The sequence below is a fragment of the Acanthaster planci genome, linkage group LG03, assembly GCF_054643075.1.
Source record: "Acanthaster planci isolate LZ-2023a linkage group LG03, COTS_SCS, whole genome shotgun sequence".
In the NCBI taxonomy this organism is placed as follows: Eukaryota; Metazoa; Echinodermata; class Asteroidea; order Valvatida; family Acanthasteridae; genus Acanthaster; species Acanthaster planci.
The window spans coordinates 13,472,320-13,495,069 of record NC_141779.1 but is presented as its reverse complement, the minus strand read 5'-3'; the positions used below and the strand labels follow the sequence as shown (position 1 = coordinate 13,495,069).

The following is a 22,750-nucleotide window of genomic DNA, read 5'->3' as shown; positions in this document are numbered from 1 at the left end:
CATCGGCGACTCAAGCCAGCGCAAAAATTCCCTGCATGCTGTGGGCAACTACAGTCACCCGCATGTGTTATGCATGTTCAGTCATTGAATTCTACAAATATATAGACCTCTGACTCCTCATCCGGGTACTTTTAGATAGTAGTATACGTGGACAACAATATTTTGTCGTAAAGAAGCTGACTCTTCTTAGAAAGTTTCCCATAATTTACCGATCAAAGTCCATGCGCTGACAACCGCTGAAACAATAGTTGTGTACAATGAATGTTAACAAAGTATTTCGGGAGATTTTTGGAGACTCTGACTCCGGAGATTCCGACTTTGAAGAGCCTTTTCTGAGCGGTTCTGATGACGATGAAGTCAGTGAAGGTACATGTACCTGTAATAATGGCATGGACAGGACCGGAGGAAACGACAGCAGTAATGCTAATGGGTCGGATTTTGTCATCGGCCCTGGTGAAAATCGGCACCAGGCGGCCAGGGCCGGTGATGATGTTGCGTGGGAAGAGGGCCTTTCGGAGGGCGTACCAAGACGACTGGCTGGTAAATTTCAACCATCAGAATGGTCAGCTGTTATTTGATGGCGACGAGGAACCCACTGAATATGGGATTTTTTCTCATTTTTTGATGGGGATGTCGTTGATCTGTTGGTTCGTGAAACAAACCGATATGCTGCCACGACTATAGAAAGAAAAGGAGGCACGGACAATCTCAACCAACAGTCAAGATTCAGGAAATGGAAAGACGTTCCGGCCAATGAAATGAAGGCTTTTCCAACCATCATGCTGTTGTTTGGGTATTGATCACTGTTCCAACTATAAAGTTTACTGGACCACTGAGTGGACATTGGAAGCCCCCGTCATCATGCCTATCATGTCACGTGATAGATTTTATCTGATACTGACCTTCCTTCACTGCACCGGCAATGCCCAACTCATTAGACCTGCAGATGAAAATCATGACAGGTGGGGAAAGATCAAGGAAATTATGGACTTACTAGTAGATCGATGGCAGACAGCCTATTACCTGGATCGAGAACTATCCGTAGATAAAACAGTAATCCCTTTCAAAGGGCAAACTGCTATGAAAGTGTGCGAGCCGAACAAGCCCGACAAATGGGGATTGAACTGTTGGAACTTGGCTGAGGCAAAAACAGGATACGTGTGGAAATCAGAACTTTATCAAGACAAGTGGAATAACCAAACTGAGGTGGGCTTGTATCATGATATTGTCACAACTCTGTGTCTGCCTGTGTACGATAGGGGCCACCATGTTTACATGGACAATTTGTTTACATCCCCTACCCTGTTTCATGACCTCAGCAACCATGGGACGGGCATGTGGAATCCTCTGGACCAACCGTGTCGGAACACCTGATGAAATAAAAAAAGCCAAACTTGAAAGCCAGTGACCCCCATTTTTCTGTTCGCGATGGAAAGGCTGGTTTGACAAACAACAGGTAAATGTAGTCTCAACTGTGCACAATGTGACAACATTCCAGAAAATGTTCATGCATGAGGCCAAAACAATCCACGCAAGGTGGATAAGCCTGTAGTTATCGAATGCTACACCAAGTACATGGGAGGAGTGGATCATGCAGACCAGGGTATGTGGTATTGCTTGAATATCCACAAGACATTGAAGTGCTGGAAGAAGGTATTCGTTTACCATCTCAAAGTGAGCTGTGTCAATTGCTGGATCATCTGGAAATTAAGCCCTCCATCTTGGCAATAGACAACGGCCCGAAAAGTTCCGGTTTGCCATCATCAATGGACTTCTCGAGGGACATGTCAGACATTGTGGCAGAGCAGGAAGGAGATCCATGGATGCACCAAATCGACTCACAGAACGACACTTCCTCGCCATCAATCGCGATGTCACTTCAACAGGACGTCCATTCAAACCAGACTGTGTGGTCTGCTCCAATCAGGCAGTCCGACGTCATCAGACTGAATACATTTGTATTGAATGTAATAAGCCAATGTGTCCTGTACCATGCTTCAGAAGATATCATACCCTCATGGACTACAAGGCAGACTGTGTTCCAGGATTTCACAGATAAATGAACACTAGAACCATGACTGGACACAATCACTCAAGGAAAATAACTGGACACTGGCAACTCAATTGGTAAAAACAAATTTATTTCCAAGCTTTTTTATGGGGGGGTCAAAGGATGTGCCAAATGCAGTAAAACAAATATTGAATTGTCTGTAAAGATTGATCTATTCTCAGCATTTTCTAGTGAAATCTGCTTCTTTTACCTCTTAAATTGGTACTCAAACGCCCATGTTATGTTAAATCTTTAAAGTATGGAGTCGTTTGTGTGGGCTACAACTTACTCAGCACGCATGCATGAAAGCCGCCTTGCAAGGGTATGAATAACACTATGCCATAGAAGGTGTTTCACATGAAATATAAAATGAAACTGAATATTGATGCTTAACTGCCTGTGTTCTTATTCTGACTTAAATCGTTCACAAATCCTTAATGAATCTCATAGGTCATTGATCATGAAGTTAAAGCTGGACTATATTTTCTTACGGACGTAGATGGCACTGACGTTGCCAAATACATTGGGTACGTAAATGAAGGATCAAAGTACAGTAACTTCGTTGTCGGAATTCTGCCCCTTATTGGGAGGGCCGATCATAGTATACACAAACCTTCGTTGTCAGAATTCTGCCCCTTTATTGGGAGGGCATATCAAAGTATGTACCGAACTTTGTTGTCGGAATTCTGCCCCCTTATTTGGAGAGTGGATCATACTACTCACTAAACTTCGTTGTCGGAATTCTGCCCTCTTGTTGGGAGAGCAGATCATAGTGTACACAAAACTTCGTTGTCAGAATTCTGCCCCTTTATTGGGAGGGCAAATCAAAGTATGTCCTGAACTTCGTTGTCGGAATTCTGTCCCTTTATTGGGAGGGCCGATCATAGTATACACAAAACTGCAGTACAACACTGCACCCAGCCTCAAGTTGCATCGGAAGATGCTAGCCTTTTTGGACTGCTAAGCTGCCAGGGCTTTTGTCCGCCACACCCCATCTGCAGCTCTACTATGACCTCCAGTCTGCCGATGGACTCTGGGCATGAGGCCACCGATCCTGACCCAGGACGCTCCTCCTAGGATACGACTGACGATTCAGGACATCCCCACCTGGCTTCATCCTCATCCACCTAGGCTTTCGGCTCCCCCGCACCAGTGAAGACTAATAACACAAGGCCAAAACATCTTCTTTGTCAGAGTCAGAAGTCAAGCGTATGAAGACTGCCAAGAAAATTTCACTTTGTGCACTTGTGGCTCTGCCATGACGGCTGCTACCACCGCCACCGAGACAGCAGACAGGCCTACCCCCGTCTTCACGCCATTCCTTTAGTTGTCCGTTTTGGTCAGCAACTTGGTCATCAGACCCCCTCAGTCTCCGCCCCCGACTGCTCCTAGAAGGTTCCAGCCACTACCCGCCGGCTGCAGGTCCCTTCAGGGGCGGCACCAGGGACTTCTGTCCTTCACGTTTGACGGCCGCCGATCCCAATCCTGTCGGCGGCCATTTGGGCAATTTCATTGGGTTCTGGCGGGAAATCACTGCAGACAGCTGGGTCCTCACCACCACTGCCCATGGCTGCACCCTCGAATTCACGAGCTCCCCACCGTCTGAGATGGTCTTTCTTCTACTCCCCCTCCATACAATTCCAGGCGTCTGGCTCTGGCGGAGGAGATTTCAGTGTTACTGTTCAAACGAGCCATCATGCCGGTACACCCAAGTTGGCCATCCACCGGCTTCCTTTCGTCATTCTTCCTGACACCCAAGAAAGAACCGGGACCAATAATCAACTTGATTGATGGGATGCATTTCTTCATATCCCAATATACAAGCAGGACCGCAAGTGCCTTCATTTCGAATATTGTGGCCAAAACCTACAAGTTTCAGGTTCTTCCTTTCGCCCTCTCCACTTCTCCAAGGGTTTCACTCAGGTTGCCAAGACGCTCGCCGCTCACCTGGGACAGCGTGACGTTCTCATATTTCAATATCTAGACGACTGGTTGATCATCTGCCATTCCCCCCGATGAGGCACAAGCCTCCACTTCTCTCACCCTTGATGTCACGATACACCGCGGGTTTCTCATCAACTACGACACGTCGGCCCTCACCCCATCACAGAGACCAACCAACCTCTGAGCGGTTCTCAACCTCCGCAAAGTCATTGCACCTTCAACGCCAGAGTGCATCCTCAACCTGCATTAGTGCATCCTCCATTTCTATTGGCCGAGGCTCCTCCGGTGTTAGCCTGGCTCTGTCTCCTCGGTTAATGGCCCGCCTGGTCGATCTCGTCCCATTGTATTGACAGCAGATGTGGCCACTTCAACTACATCTCCTATCTCAGTATCATTCCAAGAGCGACCCAATTACTACCTTGGTCTCTCTTCCGTCCAACATACACATTCACCTTCATTGGTTGACCGTCACTGAACATCTGTCGGTAGGCCTTTCTTTCTTTCCTCCAGGTCTGGATGTGACTGTGGCGACGGACGCGTCGCTGTTCAGATGGGTAGCCTCTCTTTCTCCACTCCACGCTTCTGGGGTCTTGCAGGTACCCCCTTCGAACTGCTGACTGATGCGCCTGACCTCCATCTCAGCATCAAGCTGGCGTTCCACCTCGCGGTTGTTACATTGAGACGAGGTAGCAAGCAGCATGCCCTATGGATTGCCATTGGTCACACCCGCTGGGAGCCGCACAGGGTTCGTCTCATCCCAATCATTGGGTTCCTGACTAAAAACCAGATGCCTACCTCCCAACGTATTCGTTCCTGATATAACCTCACTTGCGGGTGATGACACTGACAAGAAATGGTGCCTGGAGCAGTGCATTGGATTTCAGGGTAAAGTGTCCTAGGCGGCCATTAAAAGGGTTAGTGAATCATCTCAGTGTGTAGAAACTGTAATGAAGCACTATGATCAGTCTTCAGGTATTGAATAAGTAGCAAGAGTGGCATCCGTTGATTCACAGAAGCGTACATTATTGCAACTAAGGTTTAAGAGTATCGGACTGTCTGTATTTTTTACCAGGCTAGGCACACACGTGAAGTGTAACAACTGACCACAGGGTGGAAGACTCTATCAGACGGATGGACCATAGCAGGAGTGGGCCACTAAGGCTCCGCCAGCCACACAGCTATGTGTGCCGGACCAGCATAGGGCTACTATCTCGAACCACAGAAAACTGTTGCCCATAACATGTATCAGAGCGCTCAACAGTTCATGGTCAGTGTCGCACAACACGAGTGGTCAGGCCAGGAAGCAAGTCGGCAAGAGTTAGGAAATCCTCGCCTTTTATAGAGAATTTAGGTTTCTTGTATCATGAATATACATGTAACTCTTTAGAGGAATAACCAATGAGGATTGCCCTGCTTCTGTCTCTAAGCAGACTGTGTGCAAATACAGCATACGTAATGTGAAATGACGCAACGTCATGTGCAAGCAGGCAACACCCAGGGCAGGTCAATCATTCTATGCATATTCATGTATGGTTGCAAGGGTCAAATGCGATGCACAACCCTGGTAGTCATGCAGCAAGACTATGTGTGAGATAAGGCTCGACTGCATCCAACAGCTTTATACACAATGATGCTATAGTGATGAAGAAAACTCTTAGGCATAAGTGCAACATAGAATGAATAACAGTAATTCAGAGATGCGCAACACTATCCCCCCTTCTGTTTATACAATATCCTCTTTGTATGTGGGCAAGGGAAGTGTTTAGTAATGTGATTACACTGAGAAAAAGAGTTCAAAAGTCCAGTTCAAGAATCACAATTCAAGTGTATTGAGATCCATCGAGAAGATAGACAGAGTTCGTCATTGCCAGTGACATTGCTGGAGTTCATAGAGTTCATGATGACGGTGATGGCCAACTGTCATTTTTTTCTTTTAAGTCTAAACTACAAAAAGATACAACTACAAACTAAATGGTGTAAAAGCGAACAGAATAAATAGAAAATAAAGTTGTTTAAGCACAAGTTAAAGACGCAACGTTGTTGTGGATAATGTATAGCCAAAAAGTCCCAACATTTATGAATGCAGGCTAGCTGTCTTTTACTGTTTCACTGTGTTTGCTAAGGCCTGGGCAGTGTCTCTCCTGTACTGGGGGATAGCATCACTCTGCTGAAGTACAGTGTTTTTGAGGTCCTCCATTATCTCGCCAGTCCTTGGACACAGGTGTTGGCTTTGAGCCTGGGCGGTTTTCACCATTTTCGTCTAAAACCTGGCATTTTTCGGCATGGCGGTTGGTGTGATGATGCGGCGGCAGTATCGGAGCTCTTTGGCAGTGACCCACACGGGGGCGGCTTGGAATTAAGCGTGCTCTTGGGTGGCGTAAGGGGGGTTGCCTGGCACAAGGTAAGCCGTAACTTCAAAAGGTGGCCAACCACGTCCAGCTACTTCATGCAAAGTTAATTTGGAAACAACTTATCAGTCAAGCCGTGAAAAAGAGTCAGTCAGTGCTAAATGAATTCGAAGTTGGCATGTTTGGCTGGTACTTGCTTAGTACGACAACTCTTCCGAGTGAGTGGGTCGTGTTTCTTAGTGGTGCCAGTGGCGGGGGGGGGCATTTTCCACATCTGTGCGCACTGAGCCTCTGGAGCTGGTAGGGGGCACACTTACATTGTGTCTGTAGGTGGCTTGAGGTTGAGTTAAGGCAGCTGTCAGGGTGGACTCCGTTTTCAAGTTCTCCTTCATGGGTTTCATCCACTCACAAACCTTGTCACTATGATAGTGCTTGAGGTCGTCGTGGTGTAGCACAGTTGTTTTTCCACTCTGATTCCAACGGACTGCAAACAGTAAATCACTCAGTTTGCACTGAATGATACATTGTCCTTTCCATTTCGCCTTGTTAAGTTTAGGGGACAATCCCGGTGTTTTGGTACTGTCCAAACAGTACACAAGTTCACTCACTGCGTAGTTTGTCTGAGCAATTTTTTTGTCATAATCGCATTTTTGGCATTCGCTCGTCGAATCAAGGTGTTCGCGGACTATCTGATGCACCTTGGTAATTTGCTCTTTAAGTGCAACAATATATTCACACTCATTTCCCGGTTGGTCAGTGTCTGTGGCCGGGCCACCAAACACAAGTTCGATTGAGGCACAGGTTTCATGACCCAGCATAAGTATGTTAGGAGAATACCCGGTAGTCTCATGCTGACAACTTCTATATGCTGAAGTCAGTAAGGGGAGGTGAATGTCCCAGTTCTGTTGATTATTATCAACATACGCTGAAATCATGTTCACAAGAACGTGGTTAAACCTTTCAGCTAGTCCATTGGCTAATGGATAATGTGGTGAATTCTGTGTCCTGTGAATGCCCAAAAGTTCACAAACAGAACAAAAGAGGTAAGACTCATAAGTTCTGCCTTGGTCGGAATGAAGGTCGAGGGGAGTGCCAAATTTTGAGATAAATTTGTATACAGTTTTGTGTGCTACTGTCTCTGCTTTTTGGTCGGAGATGGCATATGCCTCCATTCATTTGGAAAATTGGTCAAAAACAAGTAGGATGGACTCATTGCCTTGATTACTGACTGAGGATATCAGTAACCCCTCTGTCCATTAGTAGTCTTTTAGGGGGGCTCTCAGGGTTTGCTGCAGCCGCTTCCTAGTGCCACATTTTGCACGTTTTCTTATTTAGTCACGTACAGTCTCCTTCAAACGATACCAGTAGAATTTTTGTTTTGTCTTCTACACAGTTTTCTTAAGGCCGAGATGAGTTGAGGACAAGGCATCATGCGTTGCTTGCATTACAGTTTGTTGCAGCTGTTTGGGTACAACAAGTTGCAAATATGACTGACATTTATCAATAGTTTCCTATCTCTTATGGAGGACACCATAATGGAGGACGAGCTGTTGCCACAGCAATCAGAGTTTTCTTGTTGCAGGACTTTGGTGAGTGGCTATGTCTCTGTGTGGTCATTCGTTGGATTGGTCAAACCATTCCAATACAACTCGAATGTCAGAATAATTTCTCTGTATTTTTGCGATGTCATCAGTGGTGTAACTGCTCACCCAAGATGTGGCATGTTGCTGGCCAGCACTGGAAGCGGCGTCGCCGTGCACGTCGATGATATGCACATTGAACAAGTCACTGTTTTGGCTGTAGGGTTCTGAGGCTAACTGGGAATGTTCTGCAATTTGTGGCCCGGCTTTGTAACTGGCAGTGGCGTCTTCGTTAGGGGCGTCAGGCATGTTGCAGTTCAAACTGTTGTTTCCTGTTCATTCTGATGTTCATCTTTGAAACTTTTTGGGGGGTCCTTAGATAATATGTTTAGTCCACCAAGTTGTTGCTTCCATTGAGAGGCAATTGGTGCAATGGCGCACCCGGGGTTTCTCCATCCTGTGCGTTTGTGAAACAAACGTCAGAGATTCTTTCCCTCTGGTCGCCAGCTACTGTATTGCATGTGCGCCGAATACAATTGCCTAGGTGACAAACAAGAAGAAGGAGTGTTACCGCTGTTGCCAACAATGTGAGAACTGTCTCAATGGGAAAGGCCCAAACCTTTGCTAATACAGTAGCTGGAAGTTTAGGGGCAGGGGTTTGACAAGTGAACTTACTTTGAGCTACTTGTCTAGGTGCATCATCTCGTGAGAGTTCTTGGTTCACAGGGTTATCATGAGAGTCGCTTGTGTTGCTGTTGGTGACAAGTTTGGTGTTGCAGGCAGTACGAATGGACTGGTTTTCATTGGAGACAGCATTGAGTCACCTGGCCGATAGGGGAATGACATCATCGACTTTATTAAAACTGGACCACTGTTCATTTTTGGCAACACACTTGTTGCAGCTGCCCCACAGTAGTTCGGTGAGAATGGTCCTCCCGTCGTAGCAAGGGCAATCATCATGGTCACACGGCACTCTTGAGAGAGCATCTGCGTTGCCGTGTTTCTTCCCAGCACAGTGTTCAATTCTGAAGTCAAATTGTGTCAGTATCTCCAGCCATCGAGCCATTTGGTCGACTGGATCCTTGAAGGACATGATCCATATCAGGGCACTGTGATCTGTGCAAATAAGAAACCTACGTCCGAGAAGTGGTACACCAGCATCTTTGTGCTAATATTGCTCAAGGAGTGGCTGGCAAACAGAATCAGGCATTCTTCCTCCCTTTGCCTTTGATCGCTCCACTGGAGTTGTGTCAGGGTTGCTCCGATCCCAGTTTGGAAGCATCAGTGTCAATAATAAAAAGTCCATTGTTGTTTGGATATGACATTACTTCGTCTCCAGTTAGCGCGGACTTCAACATCTCATAAGCAGTTTGGTAATCATGGGTCCACTTAAATGTCTGTCTGGCCTCTAACGACGGTTTGTAGGGCTTGCTATGATGGCACATTTCTCAAACTAATGATAGTAGGAACATAGTCCAAGGAAAGAGCAAACATTGGCTATGTTTTTGGGCACGGGCCAGCGCAGAGACTTTGTGAGGGTCTGGTTTTACGCCATCTTAGGTAATGACATGTCCCAGGAATAGAACTTCTTCACGGAAAAGTTCACATTTACTGGGATTTAGCTTTAGCCCAGCATTTCGAAGTCATTGCAGCAAGTCACTCTATGTGTTCTTCAAATGAAGATCACAGGACTATGACATCATCCAGATAAATAAGCAATGTTTTCCATTCCCGCCCTTTTAGCACAAGTTCCATGCAACGTTCGAATGTACTTGGTGCATTGCATAGTCTGAACGACATTGTTACGTAGTCGTACAAGCCATTGCGAGTGGTGAACGCAGTTTTGGGTCAGTCCTCCTTAACTTTGATCTGCCACTAACCTGACTGAAGGTCAAGAGTACTGAAAAATTCAGCACCACTGAGGCAGTCCAAGCAGTCATCAACCATGGCAACGGTTACACATCACGGCGCGTAACGTCGTTTAGTTTACGGAAGTCGACACATAGTCGGGTGGTGCTGTCCTTCTTCCATACAAAAACCATTGGCAATGCCCAGGGAGGGGTTGATTCTTGAATAACTCCTGCCTTGAGCTGAGTTTCTAGAACTTTCTCTTCCTCCCCCGAAAAGCTTAAGGGGTACAATGAGGAAGCTGACGTATTGGACGGGCGTCACCAGTATCGATGGTGTACTTCACCACCGATGTTCTTCGCAAATCCTTAGGAAACCTAGCAAAGGTGTTCTCATGCTTTGACAGCAGATCACGCAACTGTTGTTGATGGGGGAGGAGATTTCACAACTCGTCTCGTACAGTCCTTGAAGATTTTATGGCCATTTTGTGCATTCATCGCTGGGGTTTGAAACAGTGGCCTGCAGGGGAGAAACCAGTGGAGGTTTGCACGCATGCAACCAGCAGATGTTTATAACATGACATACATGGTCAGTCTCACTGTTCTCTTGTTCTGCAAGCATTTCTACACGATCAGCTACGCACAAAAATGCTAATATCATACCTGCTTTAAGTTTAAGCATTTCTCTGATGATGTGTTCATAAGTCGTATGGGAATGCCAGTGTCCTTCATGTGGGGGTCTACGAATGAACGTCCAATGACAACATTCGGGGCAAGATGTTCACTGGTTGTGGGCTCGACAATGGCAAAATTTGACTGAAGTTCCTGAGCGTCGGCTACACCTTCAGCGACAGTTTCACTGCGTATAGGGATAGTGGCAGTTCCTTTTAATTAAATCACCCCTGTGACGTCACTCTATTAATTAAAGTGTAGATTATTCTTAAGAATTTACCCTAAAGTGTACATTCTTTTTAAGAATGTACAGTAAAACTGTACATTCTTAAACACTGAATCTAAATTGAAAATAAAGAAACACGATTTCCAATTTTAATACTTATTATAACTTCACGTGGTGAAAACAAATTGACTTTATATTGTTGAACACACTTATAACAAGGTCATTTTATAACAAGATCAACTTCACGAAATCTAAACAGACCAGTTATAACAAGATTTTCGTATAAGCAGGTTGTTGTGTTACCAGCATTCTTATTAATTTTATTCTCAAAGAATATTCTAATGATTAAAAGCTATGTTGACAGTCTCTAGCGCTCTCCACGGTGGTTTTCGCTTTCTCAGTACACTGTCTCTTTCCTGTATGGACGAGTTCTTCACCCTGCTGTAACTCTCCGTACAGAGCCACGCTGACAGCTTGCTTCTCGTCCTCGCTGGTTCTCTTGTATGCTCTTATGGCATTTGACCTGTGGCTTGTTGTCTTGGTGACGAGCTGCTCATCGAAGCCCTTGTTATAGAGGCGAGATGCTACAGACGCTCAAAGTGAGTGGTTTGAATAAAAGCCTTGAAAACCAGCCTCCTTATACAGCTTTGATACAACCTGGGATATTAAAAAATACATTAATACTTAAGAAAAAATTAAGGATCCCAGAAAGCAAAAATGAAAAAGTTAATCCACTATTAAGTGTGGAAACGGCTCTAATAAATTTTATGATGACAAACATAAGGTTGATGCTAAACGTACGTCAAATATATTCAACATAAGGTCTCAACCATACCCCTGTTCACATATTAACTGGCATTTGAATTCATGCAAAACTTAAGAGAGGCTGTATACATGTACCTCCGCCAACTCATACTGTCCCTTCAGTTGACAGGAGTACCACACATCATTAGTTGGATTTGCTAGTGGCCGGAGGTAAAATGCAGGCGAGCACTTGTCAGACATCGGTCGATGTTTGATATAGGTCTCATAAATTGTGACGATACATCGGGAAGGGTTGTTCTTTTGTTCGTATGCATCCACAACTTTTGGTTTTACTCTCCTGTGCCATAGACCTCTTTGGCGGGTTTTTGAAACATCTTATTCGTATCTTAGAAATCTGTTCCCATGATTGTTGGTGTGGAGAGACAGTTGGGAGTTAACAAAGCGGAGTGCATGGTGCTCCTTTCCTGCTCGGAGGGCAAAGTGTAGACTGTCACATCATGGGTCTGTTTTTCCCACAGAGGACGGCAGTGATGAGGAATGCAATAAACAGACAAAGGATAAAAGGCAGAACATTCGATTAGCATTAACTGCGTGAATATTTGTTGACCATTTAATCCAAAACGTAAAAGAAAATATCCAAAATTGTATGTACAAAAATTCAGGAAAAATTACGCTCTGATTTTAGTCAACTATGAACTGCACCGTGTGCATTATAACTTCACCATATTTAGCCCTGCCCTCGCTCAGTTGAGGGTGGGAGAACTCAGTCCGAGTTTTACTACAGTTCATGAGTGTGTGCCGTTGCCACGGGTACAGTCCAGGTAGGTCCAGCTTAGTCCAGCTTGTGCAGGTGTTCCAGAAGCAACCTCCGCTCAGCTCAACACAACTCGGCAGGTAGGTTTTAGGCAGCCTGGTAATCACATTTGGAACCAGCGGCCTGGAGTGGATTCCGCCACACAGAACACAGCCGGAATCTCTGAAGCCTGGGGTGATTAACTGGAATCAGTGTCCTGTTGCCTCAACAGCTTTCCACACAGGAGTTATAGACTAATGGGTCGGAGTCTGCTCCATCCACACAGGATTAGACAAGTAGTAGTGGTCAGGTTCCCCAACTACGTACTCGGACCTCCGACAACATGTATTTCCCCACAGGGAAAATGCCCTTCAAAAAAGGTTGCATAAATTTTATGGTAAAATCAATCCCTGCAGTTTTATAATAAGAAACTGTGCACTTTTTCTGCACTTCAAAGCTAAAGACAATGAAATTTCCTTTGAAGACTTATTAAGAACTGACTTAAGTTCTCTGTGAATTTTTTGGCACACAAATTTCACAAATGCTTCTCCAAAACCATTTTCTTATTACATGTATATAATCCTTTATCATTAAAGCTTTGCAAACTTAAACTTAATAAGAAGATATACTAAACTTACAGTTTCTGGCTTGAACTGGCTTTACACTATGGGCCATGCCCAAGGTACACACAGTACCACTCCACACAGGAGTACAGTGACTACACCCTTTGAAGGCAAATGCTGTAGTGACTTCACTACACACAAATTACACCACACCTAGGAATTCAAGCAAGACTACTGGGCCTTGTCTTAATTAGCATATAACCATTATCATGTCAAAAGATGGTACACCAGGCCACACTCAGGGCTAAATCATTCTAGAATGGGGGAGGGAATAATTAAGTCAAGAAAAAGCAACTGTAAGAGAGAGGTCCAATAAATTGATTTGACTTTCCAACACTTTGTGACAATAACTCCCCAGTTAAGATGATGCACTCAATTTATCATCTTCTCTAGAAATCAGTCAATTTGTAGACGCTGTATTCATTATCTTACAGGGTACATCTACTTAGAAAATCTGGGCCAACATTGTGTGAGCCTTTAACTGCTCTAACAAGAAATCTATATGGTTGCAAGCTCAGGGCCCACCTCATCACTCTGTTGTTGTTGACCTTGGCTCTGGTTAAGTATGACAGTGGGTAGTGATCCGTCTCCAGGATAAATTCTTTGCCATACAAATATGTGTGAAATTTGGCAATCGCCCAGACTAGCGCCAGACATTCTCATTCGATGGTTGAGTATGCACGTTCACGTGGCAGCAACTTTCGGCTGGCATAGCTGATCGGATGGTTCACGCCTTCATGCTCTTGCATGAGCACCGCCCCTATTCCTACATCTGAGGCGTCTGTGGCTAAGATATACGGTTTCTCCGGATCGGGAAGATTCAAGATCGGTTGTGATTCCAGTCGCGCTTTCAGCGTCCTAAAAGCTTGTTCCTGCGAAGCTCCCCACTGCACAGTGTTCGGAGCACCTTTCTTAGTCAGGTCTGTCAACGGCGCGGCAAGAACAGCAAAGTTGGGCACAAATTTCCTATAGTAACTCAACAGCCCTATGAATGACCTGACCTCTTTCTTGGCCACTGGCCTTGCTGCCTGGATTATTTGTTCAATCTTACCTGGTCTCGGCTTCGTCACCCCATCTCCTACTACGTGGCCTAGAAAATCAAGAGATTTACAAGCTACATAGCACTTTGAAGGTCGTGCTGTCAGTCCTGATTCGTGCAACCTATGCAGTACCTTCTCCAGAGCACACATATGTTCGTCCCATGTACCTGTGTAGATCAAAATATCATCAATATAGTTAATGACATTCTCCATTCCATGCAGTAACTTCCTCATCATCCTCGAGAAGAGGGCCGGAGCGTTGACCATACCAAATGATAACACTCGGAACTGGTACAACCCTTCAGCTGTCACAAACGCCGTCTTCTTCTTGTCACCCTCTGCGATCGGTATCTGCCAGTAACCTTTGGATAGATCAAGTTTTGTGAAGAACTTACCCAGTCTTGTCATCAGGTCATCTGCATTGGGAATAGGTTCGGGATCAAATACAGTAATGTTGTTGATCTTCCTAAAATCAATGCAAAATCTGTTTGATCCATCAGGTTTTCTTACAAGTACTATGGGAGAGGCATATGGCGACTCGGATTGCTCAATGACCCCTAATCTTAACATTGAGTCTATTTCCTTCTTGATTACCTCACGGGTCGCTTGGGGGGTGGGGTATGGTTTTGATCTGATGGGTGTGTCTGTAGTTAGATGAATTGTATGTTCCACGAGACTTGTCTTACCAGGCATATCTGTTAGAACCTGCTCATACTGCTGGAGAATTTCAACAACCTCAGTCTTCTGGCAGTCACTGAAGTCGTCCCCAATGTTGACATCTTTTAAGCTTTCTTTAGCTTCGACTGGTGGAAGGACAACTTGATCAAACCCATCTTCTTCATCTGGATCCTCTACAATCAACCCAACTGCTGCCAAAGTCAATGCTTCTGGAGGAGTGACATCACCACCTTGAACTCGGTCAACGTACAACTTCAGAAGGTTGGCATGGTAGGTACGATCCCGGTCTCCAACCTGAACTGCATAGTCATGCTTGGCCACCTGACGCACCACTTTGTACGGGCCTGCCCACTGCATCAACAATTTATTGTTGTCGGTTGGTCTCAGGATCAGCACCTTGTCTCCTCCTTTGAATCATCGATCTCTGGCTTTGGCATTGTAGTACTTCTTGTACCGTCTGGAATTCTTGACCAGCTCATCTCTCGCCAACTCACAGGTAGACTCTAACCTGTCTCGGAGGTCAACAACATACTGGTAAGTATTCTTTACCTCTTCGTCCACATCTTCCCCTGACCAAATTTCTTGCAGGATGGAGAGTGGTCCTCGAACTGGTCTTCCAAACATCAATTCAAAGGGGGAGAACCCAAGACTCTCTTGTGGAGCCTCACGGTAAGCAAATAACAGAGCTGGTAGAAATCTGTCCCAATCCTTAGGCCGTTCCGAACACATTCTTCTCAGCATTTTCTTTAAGGTGGCATTAAACCGTTCCACTAACCCATTACAGATTGGGTGGTACGGTGATGTTGTGAGCTGTTTGATGGTAAGTAACCGGCTAACCTCTCTCATAACTTCGGAAGTAAATTGTGTCCCCATGTCAGTGAGCACCTCTTGTGGGACACCTAGCCTGGAATACACCTCAAGTAATGCCTCAGCCACCCTTTCTGCCTGAATACTTGGAAGAGCAACTGCTTCAGGGTACCTGGTTGCATAATCGACAATGACCAGAATATATCGATTACCTCGGTCAGTGATGGGATGAATCGGGCCAACTAGATCAACCGCAATCCGCTTGAAGGGGGTGTCTATCAGCGGCATGTCTCCCACAGAGACCTTTCCAACTTTTCCCTTGGATACCGTCCTCTGGCAGATGTCGCAGGATCGACAATACCTCTGCACGTCACTAGACACACCTGGCCAATAAAAGCTCATACACAGTTTATCAGTCATCTTCTTGACTCCTAAATGGCCAGAGAGGGGAGAATCATGTGCTAATTTCAACACTTGTCCTCTGAACTCTTGAGGGACAATCAACTGTTTGATGACTTTACCTCGGTCAATCTTGGGGGACTGAAACTCCCTATATAGAAGACCTTTGGCCACGACAAATTTGGAACTATTTCCCTTACCAGTCATTCTTGGTTCTTGATTGTCAACATGTTTCCAAAGTTTTACTAGAGTTGGATCTTGCAGTTGTGCTTCCTTGATCTCCTCCCGTGAGACTGACTTGCCATCAGATTCTACTACCAGTAGCGGTTTGAGGGGTTTCTCTTTCTTCTCCTTCATGCTGCGGGTCTCCACTGCCCCACCAGGTTCCTCAACAGATGGAGTCTCCACTGGCTCTCCTGTCTCCACCTCTTGTCTTGAAGGGTGCCACATCTCATCCGGTGTCTGTGGGTCCCTTGCACCTGCAACATTACCAATTATCAAATCATACAAGGGATTGTCCATACACAAGGCTTCCACTTCCCCACTAAGGAATGGAGTGTCCACCCTTATACTTGCCACTGGGACCCGACGAACTGTGCCGTCTAACAAGATACATGGCTGGATGCGTCCCGTCAGCTGACGGTCATTCACTATGTTTCGCCGGACAATAACTACTGCATCCTGTGTCTCGTAGAACCATCACCGGTTGGTGTCCGACAACCCCCTTTCGGACTGGCATCGATGGTTCGATGGTGCAAGCAGCACTGACTGAGGGAAAGGCCGGGCTGTCTTGGTGGGCTGACTTGTCGGCTTCAACCTCCCTGTCTGAACTTGAGTCGCCCTCAATACAAGCCGCTCCTGTCTGTGGTTTGGTGGTCTCGACTTTCTCTGTGGTGTTACTCTTCAGACCTGCTGCTGGCTTGGGCTTGCTGTGCTTCGACACCTGAGAAGACTTACAATTCTGAGCAATATGACCCATCTTTCCACACTCATAACATCTCTGATTTAAGTGAGAACTTTCATGTGAACCTGAAGGAATACTCTGACTGTAATTCTTGCCAGGCGGTTTGATTGGTTCTTAGGCAGGTATGTTTTCGGTCTTACCGTATCTGTTTTCTTCCTTGACCAATCATGAGCCTCCAAGTAGTGGTCAGCAACGTTAGTAAGTTCAGCAAGGGTTTTGGGCTTCCTCTCTTTCAAAAATAATATATATAATAATAGTGGATATATAATAATAGTGGATATATATAGTGCACATATTCATCACAACTGATGCGCAAGGTAGCGGGCATAATACAAGAATCATGACTTATCATTACTTACACCTGGGGAGTCAGGTTGGCGTTGTGGCTCCTTCCTCGCATTCCACCTGCTGTCCGGGTTCGAATCCCGGCCCTGTCCATATGTGGATTGGGTTTTCAGTCCCTACCTGATTCTGTGGTTTTTAACCAGCATATTTCTCTAAGGTTTTTCTTCCACCTCTAAAACTGTAACTGCTTCTCATTGTCTCCTCTCTACAGGTTTATTTAGGCTTGTGAGCACCCAGGGTGCTTTTGAAAAATCCTTGGTGTCATTACCAGAAATAAATAATACTAATAATAAGTTCTGCTACCAACCTGCCCACACGTGCTGCTAAGCAACCCCCCTTTTATGGAAATCCTATTACAAAGTCAAATGCTAATTCAAAGTGTTGGGTGAATGTGGAAAGATTGGTCTTCCCACTTACAAGATATGCTGTTTTCACCAAAAATGGTACCAACTACATGATAGGCAGCCGAAATTCTATGACATCATCAATATTGCCCAATGACCTCATGATCATTTACAACTGAACCAAATGTGCAGATAGTATAGCACCCTGTGGCATTGAGATCTCGCTTTATATTTTCTTATTTTCTGTTTTATTGTTTTTTATTCCATGTAGGCCAGCTGCTATCCTCTGTGGCATCCTGAAGAGTGTGTTATGATTTTCCTGTCAATAGGAGTTTGCTGGAGAAATGAATGGATGGGAACACAAGTAAGTCATTTGCATGTATTTGTCCTCAAACAAAAGAATACCTAGCTATTCCTTTCTGTGAAATCCTTTTGTAATTCAAGACAAATGCTGAAATATACTCAGGTGGATTACTAGATGAATCCAACGTCTTGAGCCTGAAAGTCTTCTGCTTTCAACCTACCCCAAACAGTCGCTAAATATGCAAATTCCTTTGCGTCTGATTCAATTCGCTAAATCTTCTGATCAACCGTAGTTTACCCTCAAGTCGCATAACGCATAGCAGAATGACCGCCATGTTTGTCCTTCTTTTCCTTTGCGTGATTCTAAACGGACGTGTCTTTTTGACATTTTCGAGTTTATCAAGTTTCCGTTTCGCTTCACACCTTTGTGACATTCTGATCAAACCTTAACATATTGTAATAAAGGTACATTCTACATTTCTGAGTTTTTGTGTATACTTTCTTGTTTTGGTGGTATATTTTCTCTTTTCGTGTGTGTGCACTTTGTAGATCATTGACTCTACGCTGTTACTACCAAGCGATACATAGGGTCAACGGGGCGGCCCTGGGTTTGTTGGGGTTCGCGAGGAAGAATTTTGCGACCCCACATTCCTCTTAGACTGACAGTTCAGGGTTAGCCCACGCCACGCTTCAAGGAATTGAGCTGCAGTGCATGCGATATCCATATGCTCAGTTCCCCAACGTAACACTGAAGCATCGTTGTCAACGATAGTGCAGAGTGGCACTGCACTTGGGGTTGAGATTCCCCCCGCTTGCTGGGCCTGGGCGCAACACTTCTGCATCCCAGTCCCTAAGCATTTTGGAACAGGTGACGCGGGTCGACAACAAGTGACCGTGGGCAACACCTGACATCAGCGTGGCTCACAAGTCTACGCACCAGAGCAGCCCCACGTCGCCAATGCTAGCTACACCGGCTGCATCACCCCTGGTGCCATTGTCTTCAGACACCCTTTCAACTGGGGCACCCAGCTGTGACAAAGATGCTGACGATCCACGGGACAACACAACACTGCCCCCCGATGTGTTACCTGCAGAGACAATAGCCAGCCAGATCCGGACCCTTTGCCGGCACAACGTGACCGGGATCGGCATCCACATCCGCATCCGGATCCGCAACCCGAACCTGTGTTCATCGACGATCCAATCTTCATATGATGGTTTGCCCCTTTGATTTATCCAGGTTCTGGCGCAGGCTACAGCTCACCTCCTGCTCTGGCCCCTGGCCACCCAAGAAGACATGAAGATGTTCCTCTCCATTTAAAGACAAGGACAAGTGTTTCGTCTGGTCTGCTCTTGCTAAACTCGACGAAGCCTCATGGCATGGCCTTTGCTGCACCACGTTTATGACACTCCTCTTTGAGTATTTGACCTTAGTGTGTAACGAAGATTCACCAGTTACTCCTGACCTGGCAGCTGTCGCACTTCGAGCGCTCGATGAGAACATCAACTCTATCTTGGAGCAGTTTGTTCGGATCTCCGTTCTAGCCGCTTCTGCACGTAGATCCAACGCTTTAGACGCCATGAACATTCCCTTTGAGGGAGTCAAGTCAAGACTTCAGGATCTTCCTCTTTGTGGTAAAGACCTTTTCGCAGGGAAGTTCATGGAGATGATGGAGTCTGAAGTTAAACGTATTGACACAATACTTAAATTCAAATTCCAATCTTGTCGCGATAATCACCGGGCTCGACCCTTCAGACCCCCAAGTCAGCAGAGTTGTGGTTCCTTTCGCCCTTTCGTCAACCCAGTCACCAGACGAATCATGGCCATCCATCCTCCTCTTGACCTACCAAGCCACCCTAGAGGAGCTTCAAAGGAAGAACTACCGAGCCGCAGTACCCCTTACCTCCTGGGGGTGGGCGTCGTTGACTATTTAGATTTGCCTCTGCCTGCCGATCTCAGACCCGTCAGCAGGCGTCTTCAACTCTTTGCAGGGTCTTGGGAGAAAGTCACATTGGACAGCTGGGTGCTCACAACCATTTGTTACGGATACGCCCGTAAATTCATGAGTACCCCTCTGTCTGTACCTATCCTCCGTCTGACTTCAATTCCTACCGACAAAAATAAACGACAGGCACTGGAGTCCGAGATACACTCTCTCCTTTGGAAACGTGCTGTCCTCCTAGTTCCCAAATTTCAAGCAAACAAGGGCTTCATCTCAACGTTCTTCCTCACTCTGAAGAAAAGAACTCAACAGCTTGCGTCCTATTATCAACCTCAAACCTCTGAACCGCTTCATCCGCCCGAAGAAATTCCGCACGGAGACCCTTAGGACGGTCACCCAATCTCTACAGGTTCTATGCAGGGCCTCTTCCATAGACTTGAAAGATGCCTACCTCCACATTCCGATTCACCCCAAAAGCTAGGAATACCTTCACTTCCTATACAATGGGAACCTCTTCAAATTCATGGCCCCCCCCCCTTCGGCCTCTCCACTTCACCGAGGGTATTCTCAAGGGTTGCAAAGATCGTTGCTGCTCTCCTTCAAAAGCGGGACGTCATGCTGTTCCAGTACATGGACGACTGGCAGATCGTTCAATGAAGCAGAGGTTTCTACCTGCCTTAATACATTAATTGGCTGGGCTTCATCATCAACCACGAGAAGTGGAATCTCACCCCAACGCAATACCTGACGTATCTAGGGGCATCTATCGACCTTCAATGAGGCATAATCTCACCAACAACCGAATGCATCGACAATCTTCTTGACCGTGTGAAAGTCTTTTCTACCAAGCAGTCTGCTCCGGCCCGTGCCTGGCTCCATCTCCTGGGCTTGATGGCCAGCATGGTGGACCTCATTCCCCTCTGCAGGCTGTACGTGTGCCCGCTACAACTACATGTCTTAGTGCTCTACAGGCCCAAATGGACTCAATCAATCTCCAGGTCCCCATATCAGACTTCATCCGCCCTCATCATCAGTTGTGGTTAGTGAAGGAGCACCTCTCTCTCGGGGTTCCCTTCCCCAAGATGAACCCAGAAATAACCATAACATCAGATGCTTCTCATCTAGGCTGGGGAGCCTCTCTACCGCTGCTTCAAGCATTGGGAACATGGGACCTCCAGCTCCAAGGGAGTCACATCAATATACTGGAACTTCAGGTGGTATTCAGTGCACTGAAAGCTTTCCAGTCAAGCATCATAGGCAAACGAGTCCTCGTCCGCTCGGACAACTCCACAGTGGTGTCAAACATCAACCGCCAGGGCGGCACACATTCTCCCTGCCTATGCCTCCTGATGAGACAGATATTCCTTTGGGCCCAGGATTATGGCATCCACTCCAGGGGACTCATATTCCTGGTATCGACAATTCCATAACAGATGCTTTCTCTCGGGGAAAAGAACGTCCCACAGAGTAGACATTGCACACCAGTGTCGAACAGATCTTCGCCGAAGTAGAAAAACCGAACATCGATCTTTTCGCCTCAGCGGAGAACACCCAACTGCCAGTGTTCTGCACCAGATTTTACGACCCACAAGCCTTGGCAATGAATGCACTTAAAATCAATTGGGAAGGGATGTTGGCCTATGCTTTCCCTTCAATATCCCTAATACCAGCGGTTCTCTCCAAGATTGAAAGGGGATGCTGCCGCGTCCTTCTCATCACCCCTTTTGGTCACGCCAGCCATGGTTCCCTTGTCTGACAAGACTTCTTGTCCGGGTACCGGTGATCCTTCCCGACAGACCGGATCTGCTACATCAGCCAAAGTGGGGCGTGCTTCACCCTCATCCGACGTCACTACACCTGACTTTTTGGCTATTGTCAAAAGTCCTTCAGATCAGCAGGACTTTCTGATGAAGCTGCCGAAATGGCCTCGAAGAGTCGACGTCAGTCTACATGCGACATCTGTTACTCCAGATTACGACATTTTACCTTATGGTGTTCAGAGCGATGTTTGTCTCCGACCGAAGTTTCTGTGACCTCTAGGCCCTATAGCTAACTTCTTCATTCACCTGTTCAAATCAGATCTCCAGGTTTCAACTATCTGTAACTACCGGTCAGCCATTGTGGCTATACACGATGGCTTCCCTGATAGTTTGACTGTGTCCGATTATACTGCTCTTTAACATCTACTTTCGGGGATGTTTCTGGAGTGTCCCCCGACTAAGAGACTAACTCCTTCATGGGACTTGTCAGCTGTCCTCCAACTGCTTGCTGGTCCTCCCTTTGGGCCTCTCAGTGACGTATCGTTGATTAACTTGTCGGTGAAACTGGCATTCCTGCTGGCAGTTACTACATCACGGCCCAGCAGTAAACCGAAGGCACTGTCTATCTCAGATGGCCACATCCGATGGGAACCCCATGGTGTTCGTCTCATCCCAACGCTTGGGTTTCTCACCGAGAACCCATCAGCTTCCTTCCATCCTCCTGACATTTGTGTGCCAGACTTTACCAAACACACTGGGACTCCCAATGACAAACCATTGTGCCCATTGGGGACTCTTAAATGGTACTTGGCCAAAAACCAAAAAACTCAGAGGTACAACTTCGCAGCTTTTCATCACCACAGCAGCTTTTCATCACCCGAGCTGCAACCAGAGATACTATAACCAGATGGGCAGTCTCAGCCATCAGGTTTGTTAACCCAGCCTGGCCGAACTCTGTGGACAGTAAAACACTACGCTTCATCAAGGCTCATGATATCCGAGCAGTTTCCTTATCATGGGCCTACTTCAGGGGTGTACCAATGGAGGAAATATGCAAGGCAGCATATCTACCTTCACCACATGCTACCTCACAGATGTTCTACAAAAGGACTCCGCACATGGCAGAGCGGTCCTAACATCGGCCACATCGATGCAGAAGAGTTCCTCATCAAAGCGGCCCACCACTGGAACGACATAACAACTCCATTATTTGGTGAGTCCGCAATAAGTTTGGACAATTTCTTTTTGCTCCGACATTCTCATTATGTAGTGTGTCCTGGTCGCACCCCCCTCCAAGGGCTCAGTGCTACTCTGCATAT

General features: G+C 46.2%; 1 protein-coding gene across 11 annotated transcripts in view; it reads left to right on the top strand.

Annotated features, from left to right (window-relative positions):
- Positions 1 to 22,750, top strand: part of LOC110990919 (uncharacterized) — a 64,710-nt gene that overhangs the window by 19,899 nt on the left and 22,061 nt on the right. For all 11 annotated transcript variants that reach the window (XR_015424904.1, XR_015424902.1, XR_015424900.1 and 8 more), the window contains one exon: positions 17,697 to 17,789. Coding sequence is in view for 5 of the 11 variants with exons in the window: in XM_087134995.1 (XP_086991121.1) it covers positions 17,697 to 17,789 (93 nt within the window). In the remaining 6 variants the exon portion in view is untranslated. The remainder of the gene's footprint in view (positions 1 to 17,696; positions 17,790 to 22,750) is intronic.